Source organism: Balearica regulorum, chromosome 9 (genome assembly GCF_011004875.1).
Source record: "Balearica regulorum gibbericeps isolate bBalReg1 chromosome 9, bBalReg1.pri, whole genome shotgun sequence".
NCBI lineage: Eukaryota > Metazoa > Chordata > Aves > Gruiformes > Gruidae > Balearica > Balearica regulorum.
In genome coordinates this window covers 26,756,318-26,773,412 of record NC_046192.1, presented here as the reverse complement: position 1 = coordinate 26,773,412, position 17,095 = coordinate 26,756,318, and the positions used below count along the sequence as shown (strand labels likewise).

Sequence of the window (17,095 nt, the reverse complement as noted above, 5' to 3'; positions counted from 1 at the left end):
ACGGGGATGGTCTCCCTGCAGCCGTCTGGCAGGGCTCAGCTGCAGAGACGGCCCCGTTCTGCTGCCAGCTTGCACGGACCTGCTGGATGCCCACGGGCAAGTGACTTCATCTGTCAATCAGGGAATAACGGTACTGGCCATCTTCATCAAACGCCATGACATTTATTTGTGTTTATTGGTTTGGGGTTTGAGAAACCTTTAAAGTGATAATTAGCCAGTGTTTCCGCTGAGTGCATTATGTACATTAACTTCTTAGGATCCCCCAAACAGCTCTGGAACATCGCTAAATACATTACTCCCGTCTGCAGATGGAAAAAGCGAGGCAGAGAGAAGCCACAAGCAGAGCTGAAGCCCGGAGTTCATAACTCCTGCGCTCAAACACCACCCCTTACCTGCTCTCACCTCCCAGCCCCCGTCAAAGATGCTTCTACGACGCAGCCGCTAGCACAAAGGGGATATAGCCGTAGTTATCTCACGCACAGAATCTTTGAGAGATGAACATTTGTTTTCCTGCAGTAGGAAACGGCTCGATGTAAACTGTGAAATTTAAGTTTTCTGTCAGATGATTCAAAGTTTCATCCTGTTCCAGCTCCAAAGGATAAAACCTGACAAATACAGATCTCAAGGGCTCACTGTCTTAAATACCAGAACACAAAAAATATTTTTCTTTTTTCCTCTGAAGTATTAAAAATACGCAAACCATATAAAAAATTAAGCTAGAGGTAAAAATGAAGGTTTCTTTAACCATTTGCATTACCTGGAATAACTGGAGTCAAAATGACAGTTTCAGTGTGGTGTAAAGCAAGAATAAAGGAATATTTCCACACTTTTTGTCAAATCCAAGAGGATGTTCCCAAAACACTCCTTTCACTGCTGTTCACTGCAGCCACCGTAGAAAACTGTCCGCAGGGAACAGACTGCAAGCTGTCCATCGCTGAACAGATGATGGGCAGTGCATGAAGCCCGGGATGTGAAAATGGGTGTCCTCCAATGCAGGGTAGGGTACTGACTTTACGTGAACAGATTATTTATGTTTCTCCCATTTTACGCTGCTACAACGGGAAAAGAATCTGCCTATCTTAACGTCGTTTCCAAGCCCACGTGGAAGGAGAGCCAAGTGCAGTGTGCGTCATGTTTAAAAGACAGAAGCGCTACCTAACACACGCAACATTTTTTCAGTCTATTACTTTCCTAATTCAATTACGGCTTTTAAACGCTCAGCTTAGCTTTTACTTTTACCTCACTTAAAGGTACATTTTTCACACACCCATTTGAGTCTCCCTTCTTGTAACCAGAGACAATGCGGTCAAGGTCAAATAAAGTGTAAGAACTTCGACACCCATCCTGCTACAGCAAAATTGGGGTTACGTTTGAATAACTGATCCATCACAACAGTAACAAAACCAATTAAATTTCAGTCACATCAATCCCTACTTCTTAAATAGGTTTATGACGTTTTAAATTAAACAGTCAATAATTAAATAAGGTGCTATCTATTTTTAAAACAGTTGTTCTTAAATCATTGAAGAATCAGTATTCTTGCACTGGGCAATAATGCAACCAGTAATTGATTAGCTATTTCATTTACAGCTCTGGAAGGTTTTAATTCAGGGTTTGGACAAGAAGGTAATGCAAGATACAACAAGTAGGATGAAAGTACTTTTGATCTTACTTTGCACCTGCTAATAGGGAAACCTTACCTGAATACATCAGGAACAGCCCATTGAAGCAGATATGCAAGGTTTGTTGCAGCTTGTTATAAACGTACCTGAAACCTCTCGTATTTCTTTTTACTTAATAGATTTCATCAAATGAACGATTGAGAATGACTGAAGAGGAGTACAGGCAAACGCAACGCAGAACTTTAGAATGCCCAGACAAACCAGCACAACATTACCTCGGGCTGGACAGATGGCACTTTTCTCGGAATTGCAATCGTGCTATGTAAAACCCCGCAGCAAGCCCAGGTAAGCCACGGGAGGAGGTTTTCTTCTGAGAGTGTTCTGAAATTTAGATTTCATATCCAAGGTTAAAATCGTACCAGGTTACCTGCATATTAGAACCTGGTGAAAATAAAGAATATCAGTACTTTCACAAACTATTTGTTTTGCTTTGTTTTCTAGTCTTTGTTTTTCTATTTAACACAAACATGCTCAGCACAGCATGTAGTTCAGGACTGGATGCACGTGGGGAAAAAAATAAAATAGATCTGATCAACAATAAATACCTTAAGGTCTTTATTGCGCTTTGGCCTAGGAACTAAACAACCTTTCCCATCAGCTACAAATGCAACATTTCTCATTAACACCAAGACACGGAGATCCAGCTTGAAGTACTGCGGTACCGCTTTCTGTGAATGACATTGCCAGCAGCCTGAAAAGCGGTCGGTCAAAGACAGTACCTCTGCACGCGTGGCATCCCTTCCGCTGTTTTCTCTCAGTCCTTGCAACGGTTAATTGTTGCACCAGGCATTTTTAAGAAGCTGAGTGAATTTGCTGCCTCTGCTGCACTTCCAACTGGCCCAAGAATAAAAGAACAAGATTGAGCTGAGACCCTGAACTTCGTATCACCGCTAGACTGGCCTTCAAAAATTGCGTATGTTGCATTACAAATCTGAGCCAGGCTTCATAAATTTAACATTAAACACTTGCCATTAGTGATATTTTTGGGCTCAATTCTGGAACTAGTAAGTGCTTTCTGCGAGTGAATGGAAGGTGAAGGTGTTCACTTTGCCACGTCAGTACACCAGAACACTGCGGAGCTTCAAATCAGCTACATCAAAATTGTTGTTTTATTTAGCAGTCAGGTAAATCAATGGAGATCACCTAATGCATCACCTACTAGATACCTTTAAAAAACCACTCTTACTTGTTTTTATTAAGAAATGTATGAACTATGCAAAAAAAAGTGTCATATAATGCTTTCTAAAACAGAAGTAATTTGCCAGATATACAGATATTTGACATTTTGATGGTAACATTTGAAAGATATGTATTATACGATGTCAATTAGGAATAAGCTGTTCACGTATTTATAATGCAAAGGACTTCTGCAAAGAACATCTAACATATGCAGATACTTTCAAATGTAAAACAAATAAAAAATATATGTTGATGAAATAACAAATGCAAACCCAATATTTTCAAATCAAGTGCTCTGGGCAGAAAAAAATAAGTGGAAAGCTTTTCCTTATTTTAAATAAATACGATATTTTAACCTTAAGGAAGCTCTGAATATTATTGTCAATTATACGTGTGAGATGCTACAAAACCAACCAACAATGCTGTTTGTTACTTCTAACAACACTCAAAGCATGTTCCATAGTATTTTAAACAATTTACATTATCTCAGAAAATACTCTTTATTGCTAAATAGTTTGCTACTGCAGCAAGCCTGAGTTGCTGAAGTAATCTGAAATCATCTATTAAAGAATCTGCTAGTACATACATAGTAGCAGAAATATGTATTACCGTAACTGCAAATGAAATATTCTTTTGTACTTTATAGGTGTAAGCCTCTTTTTTAATTTTCAACACAGAGTTTGCTATATTTGTTTTAGGGCGATTTAAACAAGTCTTCTCAGAGGTCCCTGAGGTTGCAGAAATAACCAAACTACTTAACTAGGTGCTTAAACAGGGAAATCGGTACTTAATTAGAGGCAACCAAGGTTAAATAATTTTAGTGGCAATGAAAATTTAAAAGCCACTAACGGAAAGACAGTTAATTTCCCTTTTTTCCTCATACATGTATTATGGACTACAATGTAGCTACTCGCTGGAGCTAGGGCATCAGAACATAAACCCAGCTCAAAATGTAGTAAAGAAATAATTCTGCCTATCATCCAACAATTAACAAGAACTACACCAATTCTCACTCCTGTTCCCCAGAAAGTGCTTGCTGTGGCTTTTTTTATGTTTGTCAAATCTGCCAGTACAAAATATTCAAGAAGCACTTATTAAGGACAGTTATTGCTGTACAGTTACACTAGCTCGCACTGCGGGACTGGCTGCTGATCGTTCTCTTTCTTTAGCAATTTCCATCTCTATTTTGGCTTTGATTTTATTCCAATCAACTTCCAGCTGTAAGAAGAGAAAAGCAAGTACACAGAGGTCAACTAACATTATAGAGGCAGGTCAAACAGATAGCTATTCACTGTTTTAATAATAGACAAATAGACAATTTGAAGTTACAACTACAAAGTGACTATATCAATCATGATATAGTTTTTCATATCTAAGTGGCAACTTATACTAATGGAATGCGTGAAGGCACAGCTGAGTTCTAACAAACTGAGCTTTCCACCTTTAAAATAAAACAAGCTTGATATATTTTAACAAATACTAATACATCTCATTGTGTCTGGCAAAAAAAGCATTAAAACCCAAAAATAGCTTGGATCAACTTGTATCTAATTTAAATGTAATGACATCTGTATCCTATTACTGAGAATATAGCCCTTTATCAATAATACATGCAGTGATGTCTTTTGACTGCACCTAAAGTCCACCAAGTAAACTGAGAACATATTACACTAGTTATCTGATATAACAGAAATCAGATTTCTGCTTGAAATTTGTCTTCTACATCAATAAATGTTTTTAGCTTAATCTTGGCATTTCTCCAGCTGCAGAGAATCATCGTCTTCTGGCTGTATTCTATTTCAGTGAAATTCAGACAATAGATATAGTACAATATCCATGGTACAGCGGGGTACGACAGTTGTCTTTCTTTCCAAAAATGCTTGACAAGGAAGAACGGATCACGGTGCATCTGATGACTATAAAAACTGGGCAAAAAATGTAATTGTGAAATTCAGTTTCAATCCTGGAGAATTAAGACCGTCAAAGATAGGATGGGAAAAAAATCTCAACTGCTGCACAGGGAATTTTCAGAATAGCTGTTACTCTGTTAATTAAGTCATGAAATACCAAGGAAGATTCTCCGCGATGGAAGATGTAACTGCAATACCCACGTTCTCATGTGGAAAAGGTTAATGTCTCAATTCAGGATGCCTTTACTGGGTCCAGGTGCTTTGGATCTGATGACTGAAATCTTTATGGAGCTCTAAGAAAGAATGTGTTTGCTTTAACAGATGTCACACAGATGCTAAACATACCATGGATAGGGCTAATTCTGCCATCTAGCCCGGAGAGCTACTTGCCAGTGACACCTAGTAACTGCCAAGATAGGGATTCTCAGTATACATATTAGGTTTATCATACCTTATATATAAAGACGTGAGATATAACAACTAAACACATTGTTTAGATTCCGTATCTGATTGCAGATCAGTGCTCTCAGCTGCAGTATAGAAAAGAGGTAAAAACTCCTTACTTAAGCCTGAAGGAGCTACAGGTGGTAAGAGGGAAAATGAGACTTCCCCCACCCCGAGAAGGAATAGCAGCACAAAATCTTTCTTTTCTCTTCAATGCCCTTAACATTTCCTTTTAATTTTGCTATACAAGTCTGACAGACTGCATTAAGAATTTAGTTTCCACTGTAGGCAAGAGCTTAAAATGCACTTCATTAAGTAGGTTTCCTCTTAGTTTCAGATCCAATAGACAAGACCTCCAGAACATGGATGTGGAAAAGGACTTCTTTATTCCAGGAACCATCTGCAGACCTAGACCCACTGTTTCAAGACTGAGTGTAAGGTGAAACAGGCTCCACTTGTGTCACTCCGCTCACACCTTTTCACTGGCAAGGTGTTGTTGCTTAGGAACACTTCCAGACACTACGGCTTTCTTGATGATTCAAAGACAAGACAGTATTATCCAAAAAGTCTTTTTCAGAAGCATCAGGGGATTAATATGATTTTTGCTCAATAATGGATTTAAAGTACATAGAAGACATACTTCCAGCATAGCAGCCAAAATTGCTGCATGATAAGAGTGCTTGGAATCTGTTCTGGTTTTTTTTCCCCTGTATTTTCTAGGTAAGTACTGCAGAATGGTTCATTGAGGGGCTAGATGTTGTGCAGACTTTTATTCTTGTTTAGGAAGTGAAACATCCTTAGAAGTGCTACAAGCTAATGACTTACCTTAGAAATCGAGCTTTATTGAAAGTGTAATGAGCACTGTTCAATTAAAGGATCTGAGCTAACAGCTCCGATGTGTTTCCTGATCCATCAGCTACAGTGGATGAAAGGATCTGACACAGTCAAAGTACACATCTCTCTTCAATAGTTTCATCCTCGGAATGCTTAGGAACAGCGAGGGCAAGAGCAGGAAGGACATAAGGGCTGCTCAATGAAATTGCCTCTCATAAAGCCAATGCGCAGCAGTACTCCAGTGGAATCTAAGGTACTTCTAGCTCATGAACTGTGATATCTGTCCCCAGTCTTCAAGATGTGTGAAATGCTAATAAATTGAAACGACCTACTGATGATGGAGAGGGTTTCCAGAGGTTTGATGAAATTGTATATTTAGCTATTTATCATATTTGGCAGAACAATTCTAGTTCTAGTTAAGTAGTTCATTCTTAATATATATCTGGATACCTTCAAAGTTTGTTATTGTTGCTATCCATAAAATTACATAAAAATGTTGAAGACATTTAAGAGGTACACATTCAGCCACACTAAGGTCTAGCTCCCTGTTTATAGAAAACAACTGTGCCTTCATTTGTATAACCTTTGCCAGATACTAAATACATACATTCCGTATCTGTGCCTTCAAATAAAACACATGTACAACTATTACTAGCCAAGTAGCCACACATCAAGCTATGAACTTGTATTCAGATGTAAAATCTTAAGATTTGTTTCCGCATTTGAACCACAGAAGGAAAATGTAAGAGCAATTCCCCACCCTCCCAAACTGGCTACAAAGAGCAGGCTGACCTAAAGCTGTAGGAATAATTCTGAGGAATACTTACACCTTCTGCGTATTGCAAAAATCTTTTGTTCGTTTCTTTTTTACCAAAGTCCTCTAGAAACTTTTGTCGATAAGCCAGGACTGTGTCAACATGTGTCTTGTGCTTTACTGCTAGTTCTAGGGCCCTGGAATAAAACAGAAATGGGCTTGTCAGGCTATATAAATGCTTTGGCAGAACTACAGTCACCATGGTTTTGCAAAATGATACGCTGAAAAGCGTTTGGGCTGCAGGCAAAGATTCCTAATCTATAGTGCCAAGCAGTTTTACATTAGCATCAGTCACAGGATGTTAAAAGTAGTCGGCGAAGGAGACTGTCTATTTTATGATGCATGGTATGAAAAATATCCAACAATTCTTTCTGTTGACAACCTCATCACATCATTTGAGTTTGACAATAGAAGTCTTTTTATTTCAAGGAAATAAGCCAGAATAGTTCGAGTTTATCACTCTCAATATAAAGGGGCAAAACTTAGCAACTTTATAACAGTCAGGAATCGCTTCTGAACAGTGTCACAATACACATTTATGGCATATGCTACACAGCATTTATGAATATTCTATAGGCAGGAAAGATCAGTCATTGGATTAGTATAATTGATTGCTCTCGCATCTGTTTTCTTCTCAATGGCATAAGGAATACTTATGTTTGATACACACAGTTTTTAGATGATACATTTTAGGCAACATAATAAAAATCACAGATACGTGGGGGGAAAAACAACTTTTTGCCCACAGTGATATGAATATAATAGCAGAGAAATTAGGAGTAAATGGCCTCAGAAGATCTGTTAGAAAACGTGGGGTTTTGTTTAAAGGAGAAATTCCTATTTTGTTTTCTCAGGCTTAATTCATATTTCATCCACCTACACAGTGCTGGGAGTCTGAATAGCCACATATCTATTTTTAGCAACAAGACATTTCAAAACGGCCTTAATTCTTGGAGGGTCAAATACAGTTTGAGGTATCGCTAAAGACTTTTCTGTGTTAACAATAACGAAAAAGCAAAATGTTCTTTAAAAATGCTTCCAAGTATGTTTTGGACTTTTATCACAGAGTACTTTTTTTTTCTGTCATATTTAGAAGTTACTTCTTTGGTTACTTTTGGTCAGGATATGATTTACTTCATCTTTTTACAGCTCAGGGCATTTACAGATAGGAAATTAGTCAGCTAAGTATCTGCAAGAAAACAACAGTAAGACTGTTTATAAACATATTGTGTTTGAAGAAATACTACCTATCCCAATTGTAAAGATTAATGTTGACTTGAATAGCTTGATAAATAAGGCCTGTTTGAAGAAGCAGGGTTTCAGCTTCTTGGGTGTTTCCACTGAACAGCAGTATATGAGCCATCCTTGATTCTTTCGATGGAAGATCTTTGATGGAATTGATATACTGAACTTTGTCAATCTGTTAACGAGATGTACAACAGTTTAATAATGGAAATTAATTTAAAAAATTAGGTTTGCAACAATTTAACTGAAAATAAAGAACTCTATTTTCCTACCTCACCAATTGATGCATAGGCGATTTCTGCTGTAGCCATGTCTTTGTTGGCAACTGCCATAGCAGCTAAACATGCCCACATAGTTTGATCCTGAAATTTAAAAAAAAAAAAAAAAAAAGCAACTCCTAAAACTTCAAATATTTATTATCATGCTAAAAATGACTTCTCAAAGGAAGTGTTACAGTCCTCAAAATAACATATAACAATACATCATTTCTCAAGATGCCATTCATGGCACTGTGGTCTAAGTCTCTTACTAGAAAGTCACTACTTAATTATTTCTCAGAACTCTTTCATTATAAAAACACTGATGATGTGATCAGCTGAGACTGACAGTGTCCCTGTCACTACTTGCGGAACTATGCTGGCAACCAAAGTACTGGTTGCGGTTAAAAAGATTGATTTTAACCTGATTCATCTCAGCCTGGCTTCACAAACAACTGTGCTGGAACCATGATGCTGACAATAACAATAACTGTGCATTTATCATAAATGCACTATGAATGAAAGGAAAAAAAAATGACCTGACTGTACAACAGAAAAATAAGAGCTTCAAAAGTTCTGCCTCCTTTGTGATATTTTCAGTACATTTTATGTTTAGAATTTAGAATTAGAAAAACTTAGTGATAATAATAATATTACACTATTGTTTTCTATTTTCATGACTTTTTGCAACTTTTTTTTTTTTTTTTTCCCACAACCTTAAGGAAACCCCACTAACTCAGAAAAACATTTAGGAAAATCCTGATATTTTGATATCTTCCCTTTTCAAGTCTGACTACATTATGACAAAGATATACTTCTAAAACATATTAGTTCATATAGTTCAGGTTACCACATCTGAAAATTCTAGTTCAGACAGGAAAAATTTTGAATGCACTTGTTAGTCCACATACACTCTAGGAATTAAGTGGGTTTCGTTAACTATGTTCAATAACAAATTTGAAAATAACAACTTCGCAATGTGTATAGGTTTTTAGAAGCAGCATAGGATTAATATAAATTTAGAAAATTAGGTGATAAAATGGTGAAAGCTCAGCCTGAAATTATGCAAGAGACCAAATTTCTAAGAGTTCTTCACCAATAGGTCTTGCTTGTTCTCTCCGCAGAAAGATGGTCTGTTTTGTTACTACTGATTGGAAATACTCTGAATTGTCTACCTGGGTTGCCAAAATCAACAAAATAGTCCTGGATGGCCATGAAGAGTCTAGGAATCACGAAAGATAAATAAAGTTCTCAAAGCAAGACCAGCTGCAATGGCTCTCTGTTCACCTCGGTGTAAGGGTATTCCAGGTCATTCCTCAGCCCAAATACCAATTGTGAAATAAAAAGGATATTCACACCACCTTGTTTAGGCTGGTTTAAATTACCTCACATCAAAGACAAAAAAACCCTTTCTTTTGTAATCAATGGAAAGGAGAAGTCTTCAAAGACCGAGTCCTAGGTACCTAACTTAAGATGCTAAAAACCAGATGATGTGAATACTCTTCACACTGAAAATAAAGATTCTGCTACAGTTTTTCTTGAGAGAAAGGTCTTCCTCACTTGTTGGCAGATACAGACTAATGAGGAAAAGCTTATAAAAACAGGACAGTGAAAAAAACATGATACCTATATTAGGATTTCATTTAAAAAGCACAGAAAATTCTACACATTTTTCCTTTCAAGCATGATTAAACTCATTGGATGACTCTACCCACAAGAATGAAGAGGGTGCATGAACAGTTCGACAAAAAAAATCCTTGAATTGGAAAGCCTTCATATGACTCAGAGCAATATTATGAATATTACCACCCGATACAGATGTTTTCTTTTTAATGATGATGCATTTAGATTACCCCAAAAAATTAACATAATACTATATCTGAAATTTGAAATCCCAGTTCCCACTGCCAAATACTGCAATAAAAGCCTACTATTAAAGGGGTAACACTCAAAATAAACATAATTATCCTACCCAAATTATCTGGATATGTATTAATTTAATAAAGCAAATACAAAAATATGTTAAATACACATTTAAGGTCATGATAATTATATGAAAATGCAAAACTCTTTTCTAGGAGTAAATAGGGGAAGGAAGCAGGGTTTGGGAGGATTTTTGTTTGTCTGTTTTAAAGACCATCAGACTTACCTCATCTGTTGCTGTTGCCTAAATACAAGCAAAAGAAAGTGAAGAAGAAAAAACAAACAAACAAAAAAGTGAAATAGAATATGAAAAAATACTAAGCAACTCTATATGGAGATGCAGATAGTTTTTAATCAGTTATATTAAGGCCTAGTCCTGAAAACTTAAGTTTATTACCAACTTCTATGCGTACCGGTGTTCAACCCATCTGGACTTTGGGGGGAGTAAAAATAATATTTTTTATTGTACAATGAAAATTATGAAATTATGTATAGGTATATTATGTAATTATGAACATTTTATAATTTTTCACAACCAGCCCCAAAATAATCAGCAACAAAGCAGAAGAAAGCAAACGAGATGTAACATTTGATATGCTATTATCATCATTAAAGCAATACTTGAAAGCATAAATACTACAGCAAAACTATATCTGAATGTTCCTGATAATTAGCATTTACCTTGACAAAGCGACACAATCTGACAGCATCTTCCCATTTAGAACTGCTAACATATTCATGAAGAATTGCAGGATAAGGTGAAATATTAAGGTGAATAAGTGAACCATCTGCTCTTCTAATTGTTGTTTGATTTCCCACAAAATGTACAATCTGGGGATTTTTGCTAAATTCACTGGGTAGAGAAAGAAAGGTAAGTTAATATTCACATTCTTACTGAAAAGAACATTACAAATTTAAAGAAATTTTTATTTCAAAATTACAACATGATTATACTTCACTTTTAGAGCATATAAAAATCTAAGCATCTAGTTATTCAATAGTTATATTCAACAGGTAGTTGTAATGGTCTCTAAAAATAAAATGATAGTTATGCACATTCACTGGCTGTAAGGCAAACGCAAAGCGGGTATTTGTGCAAAAATTCTCAAATACATTTTTCAGTTAAAAAAAATATTTGGGCTCCCACAGCTCTTAGAATGAAATAATTAATTCAGATATTCTTTATGAAGAATTTCATATCACAAAGTACACAGGCTGAAGTAAACATGTAAAGTAAACATGCTGAGCTAGAAATAATATTATCTGTGACCTAATATCTTGATACTTTTCATTTCCAACAAATACTTTAAGTGGATCTTTTTTGTTTGTTTTGTTTTTTAATAAAAAACGTAGGCAATATTTCACAAGATACGATTAAAATTTTTCTTTTGCATCAAGATGCTATTCTGCTTTTAAACTGCACATCATCATTTTAACTCCAAACTTTATGATATACCTTATAAAACACTTTTTCCTCATTTCCTAATCAAGAAGGAGTAACACAAAAAGAAAACACTGCAACCCTGGCTTCTACTTCATCTGCCAAAATTAACATACTTCTTTAAGGAATGAGTAAACTAGTTAAAACACATAATAATACTATTTTGATCAAAAAGAATATGTTACCTTGCATCTTTTTCATACAGAGTTTTTGGCAAAAGATCTTTATCTACATAGACTGTGTTGGGGTAGTACCAGACCGTAAAACGGGTGTCTTGAATCCCACAAAGAATGTTAGACGTGTCATTCCAAGCCAAAGTTTGAACCATTGTCCCTTAATGTAACGATAACAAAATAAGATGCATTTCCATAAGAAACTTCAAAATAAAGGTACACTTCTCAAACTGTAGTAAAAGGGTGATTATTAGTCATTCTTAGTTCCTTTTTTAAGGGCTGGTTTTAACCCCCTAGTTTGTAAGGTAATATCTTACAATATACAATACCTTCCAGCCAAATTCAATTCTCTCTTTCTGAAAGAAACTTCGTTTCAGAATAATGTGTTTTGGACTTAATTTTGATTTCCAGTCTCAAAACTAGCACAATGGTCAGACCGCATCTTTGTACTTACTGGATCATGCATCTGCCTACAGCATTTAAACTTTTAATTAAAAATATTATGAATTTGAGAGTTTGCATTTGCAAGAAAAATGTCTGAAAGATTCTGTATTGAATAGTTCTGAGAAATACATCCTTCTCCAATATCCTCTTAGCTGCTTACTCTGGAATGCAGTAACAAATCCTTAAATGTTAACTACTGCTTTACATGTAATTGATATTAAAAATATCAGAATTTAAATAAAATGTACTAAAATTGTTTCTACCACTATCTTATGAAAGCCACAGGACTATTTCCAATGTTTTTTTCAAGTCCAATTTCACTATTACTTAAAAATCAAAATTTTGTTTCTTGTACTAGATAAAAGTCTATTTGCCTGCTAGCATGTAGTTAAACATTATTTTGAATTTTTCTTACCTATTTTGACAATCTTCTGTTCTTTTCCAAACCTTTTAACTGAAGTAATGTAAAGATCTCTGTTCTTATCAATAAAAGCTATTTTTCTTTCACTTGTAAGTCCTTTCTGGTCCAAAGCAATCTCCACAATTTCTGTCTGAAAAAGAAATATCTGATTTTTATTTTGGAGATTTGTATCATAGAAAGCACGTGATATTCAACAAATGAATGCTTTACTAAAGACAAGGCACAAAACTCTTGAAACACTGGATTGCGAAGACACTTCATGTGTGTCTTCTCTGTTGAATGAAGCGTTATATAAACTGAATTTCATGCAGATTAAAACAAAGCTGCAACAGAGAAGAGTTAGCAGTTTAGGAATTTACCACAAAACTACAGAAATACAAGTGTCAGTCCCAAAGCAAAAACTGCCTAAGAGATGAATGTTTATTCCTTTCTCCAGAGAAGCTGCCTAATTTTGCTTTTGGTGTATAACAGAAGAGTGAAGAAAAATAAAATGCAGCTCAGGCAATCAGTTTTGAAGTAAAACCAGTAAAAGCTCCAACCGGAGACAGACAACTTTTCACTAATGTTCTTTTCTTCAGTATTAACAACAGGTTGGCACTAGTCAAAGTTGCTTTGGAGTACATGCAAAGGAAACTCAGTTGATCAGTTTTACTGCATAACAGAACTATTCACCTGTAGTTTCAAACTCTTACATGCATGGGAAACACATGCCAGTAACTGACCACAACCTATAGCATATACCTTTGTACATTGACACTGCATAAAGAATCTGATTTTTGTTATTTTAGAAGAGTCAGCAAGAGTTGTCAAGCTCCTTTCTATTAAGATTTTAAACCTTTAATGGGTTGTTAGACTCATTGTTGAGGAAACCCATTATTGATTCTTAATTTCAAAGTATAATAAAAAAAGAGACATTATATCCTTTACCTTACCTTATGGGTTAGAGGCTTTCCATCACCCAATGGCTTTCCAGATAAAGCTTCAAATATGTAGATAACTGAAGAAAAAAAGAAAGGGTTTATTAGTTAAAAGCAACAGTTCTTCATAGACTTTTCAAGCAGTTCCATTCATTTTCAGAGTATAATTTACTGCCAGTGGATACTTATTACCATGTGCTAGATTTACCAGCAACTTTCACACTCAGGTCAAAAAAGAACCTTACAGTTGGGAAAATGTAACCGTCAGTCTACTGAGCTTAGGAATAGTCTCATTTTGAGGTTCAAGTGATCTGCGAAAATTCTCAAATATCGTTATTTTCAGAGCATTGATAGCCATTGAAACATGATATTATGGACTGATACGGAACTGAGAAAACTAGTGTTTTACTTCCTATCACAACTCAAGTGGTTATTTATAGAAATGATACTAAGTTCTATCTGATGCAAGTTTATACCCTGCATTGTGAATAAATTAATGTTACCAAGGTTATCTGATAGATTTACTCAATCTTAACCCACAATTTTGAGGAATATGAAAGTTTAGGAAGCGATACCATTCACTGATATATTTTCCTAAAGGAATTAGTATCAGATATATAGAAAGATGTCCTTTGAACTATTGGGTAAAACATTCTTCAGAAGCATTCTCTATTTTGTTAATAATCTGCTCTATTTTGAATTCTTCATACGGTGGTCACTAGGCATATTTTCTTCCAGGGCGGTGTAGGGTTTCCACTTGTCATGATGATACATTTAACGAAAATACATTAATAACTGGCTTCCTCAAAAGGTATCTGCTTTATGTCAATATACTTGAATTTTATATATAATTCTTGCAATCGTTACCAGAAGTCTATTTGTTCCACTCTATCCCTGTCTCACCCTCAAAAAACAAAGAAACAAACAACCAAAACCAAAAACCCCTTGAAAAACCTCTGTCCTGGTTTCAGCTGGGATAGAGTTAATTTTCTTCCTAGCAGCAGGTATAATGCTGTGGCTTGCATTTGGGATGAGAATAATGATAACACACTGATGTTTTGTTTGTTGCTGGGCAATGTTTGCACCAAATCAAGGACTTTTCAGCTTCTCATGCTACCCACCAGCGAGGAAGCTGGGTGTGCACAAGAAGCTGGGAGAAGACACAGCCTAGGACAGCTGACCCCGACTGGCCAGAGGGATATTCCATACCATATGACGTCATGATCAATATATAACTTAGGGGAAGCTGGCTGGAACTAGCTGGGCATTGGTGGTCTGTGGGTGGTGAGCAACTGTACTATGTATCACTTATTTCGTGTATTCCTTTTTATTATTACCATCATCATCCTCACCATTATTATCTCCTTTTTCTGTCCTATTAAACCGTTTCTATCTCAACCCACAAGCTTTACCTTTTTTCCCCAATTCTCTCCCCCATCCCACTGTGGGGGGGGCAGTGAGTGAACAGCTGTGTGGTTGGTTTAGCTGCCGGTCAGGTTAAACCACAACAAATCCCCACCTACATCATCTGTATTTCTAGGCTATCCCGTGAAGACTCAAATTTGCAAGTTGCCTAAAAATAAAGCTACTCTTTCTTTATTTCTGCCTCTATATTTATACACACATGTGTGTGAGCGTTTGATGCACATCCATGTGTGTTCAAAAACTATTCATATATACTTTATATATAGTCTGTGAACCTACAAATTCAGACAGATGTAGGTAGAGTATTCAAACCTAGAGAAAACAGTAACATTATAAGGAACACCAGCTGTAATTTAAAGCACACGATTCCGCGTTAGTTCATGGAAAACACAGATGTGACAGAAATGTTCCAGATGTTCAATAACACATCCCACCTGTGATTTCAACACGCTACCTGTAAGTATATTATATAAGATGAACATACATGTTCATTCCAAAGGATGGCGATGTTAACATGTTAATCCTGCTGTGCCTTTCTTTCACTAGGACACAGGATGTTGGTTTGAGGTCAATACAGGTTATACAGGCAGAATTTAAAAAAAAAAAAAAAACCCAACAAAAAACCAAACTATAAGAGCAGGTGTTCAGAAAGCATTGGTTGAGTTTGCAGAGGAAAAAAAGAAAGGGTTTTGCACAAGGGTTGCTCTTGGCAGCTGGCTAAATACACAAAAGAAAACTAGTTGTTCCTGAGAAGTGGGTTTTTTTTCTCACTTTTATGCATGGCTCCCTGCATGAGATTTATTTTGATCTAGCTACACAAGCCAATTTTATTGCTACTACACTAGCTATAGGAAGTGAGATTAAGAGAGTTTTAAAGAAAACCACTCTACCCAATTGACAAGTAGAATTGGTTAACTTTTCATGAATATTATTCAGGTATTTCAGAAAATAAGTTTGGAGTTGTTTGGGGTTTTTTCCCCCCTGTCTGGAAAAACTCCACATCGCTTTACAATCATTTAGAACCTAAAAGAGATCTTTTTTATATGTATAAGTTAAAACTATAAACAAAGGGCATTCTTTCACTTTGAGCATCCAGTGAAAGAGCACAGCTACTATGTGTCCTTTAACACACACATTCTATTATCGCAGAATAACTGCCCTAGGGCCAGCCGTTCCCTTTTGAGAATAGGCTCGCCTCCCTCTTCCATCTTCATTAGAGACTGAGGAAGGACTGTAATTGCAGAGGTACAAATCTTTTTTCTAGATTACTGAAAGAGGAAGAGTATCCAAGTAACAACACTGAAGCACAGAAAGTTATAACGCTCTGTTTCAGAGTAAATTAGCTCGTAGAGACCTCCATGCTACGACGTGTAAACTGCTTCCTATATCAAACTGAGCTATCTTAGATATTTCTACAATGCAGTGCAGTAGGAAAAACTGACCTGCCCTCAAAATAGAGCAAAGAAAAAACCGCTTCTGCTGTGGGGTGAGTCAAGAAGAATAAACAGGCCTAGATAAGCCATGGTTTCCTGTGCCAAGAATCTGTTTTCCCATGTGCTGGCATATTATAACACTTTTCACCACTACTAGTGGGACTCATACCTAAAGAAAGAAAAAAAAACCCCACATCCACCCCTATTCATTGCCCTGATGGAAGCTCCTTCCAACAGGATCATTTGGGGAGATTATCGTGAAAAGACAGCCAGAAACCCAACCTCTGTGAATTACAGTTTTGATGAGGATTAGCCTGGGTGCAGAATCAGCTGAGAAGTTTTTCAGGACACTAATAGGAATGGTTGGGAGCTGGAGATGCTCTTCGGTCTATTCAGGAAGATGGGCAGAGGAACGAGGCAAGAGAGTGAGTTTACCATCAAAATCTTAAATATGCATGCATATAGACAGCAGTCAATATTTATGAATTAATTTTCTATATAACCTCAATTTATTTAAAACACTTCTGTTGTTTTTATTCTAACAAGGTGTCAA

General features: G+C 36.2%; 1 protein-coding gene across 8 annotated transcripts in view; it reads right to left on the bottom strand.

Moving 5' to 3' along the window:
- Positions 1-2,213: 2,213 nt before the first annotated feature.
- Positions 2,214-17,095, bottom strand: part of IFT80 (intraflagellar transport 80) — a 53,557-nt gene continuing 38,675 nt past the window's right edge. For all 8 annotated transcript variants that reach the window (XM_075761647.1, XM_075761642.1, XM_075761644.1 and 5 more), the window contains 8 exons: positions 13,700-13,764; positions 12,762-12,897; positions 11,915-12,062; positions 10,970-11,141; positions 8,381-8,470; positions 8,111-8,283; positions 6,877-7,000; positions 2,214-4,079 (listed from right to left, as the gene is read on the bottom strand). In XM_075761647.1, the coding sequence (XP_075617762.1) occupies positions 3,966-4,079; positions 6,877-7,000; positions 8,111-8,283; positions 8,381-8,470; positions 10,970-11,141; positions 11,915-12,062; positions 12,762-12,897; positions 13,700-13,764 (1,022 nt within the window). In that variant the 3' untranslated portion in view covers positions 2,214-3,965. The remainder of the gene's footprint in view (positions 4,080-6,876; positions 7,001-8,110; positions 8,284-8,380; positions 8,471-10,969; positions 11,142-11,914; positions 12,063-12,761; positions 12,898-13,699; positions 13,765-17,095) is intronic.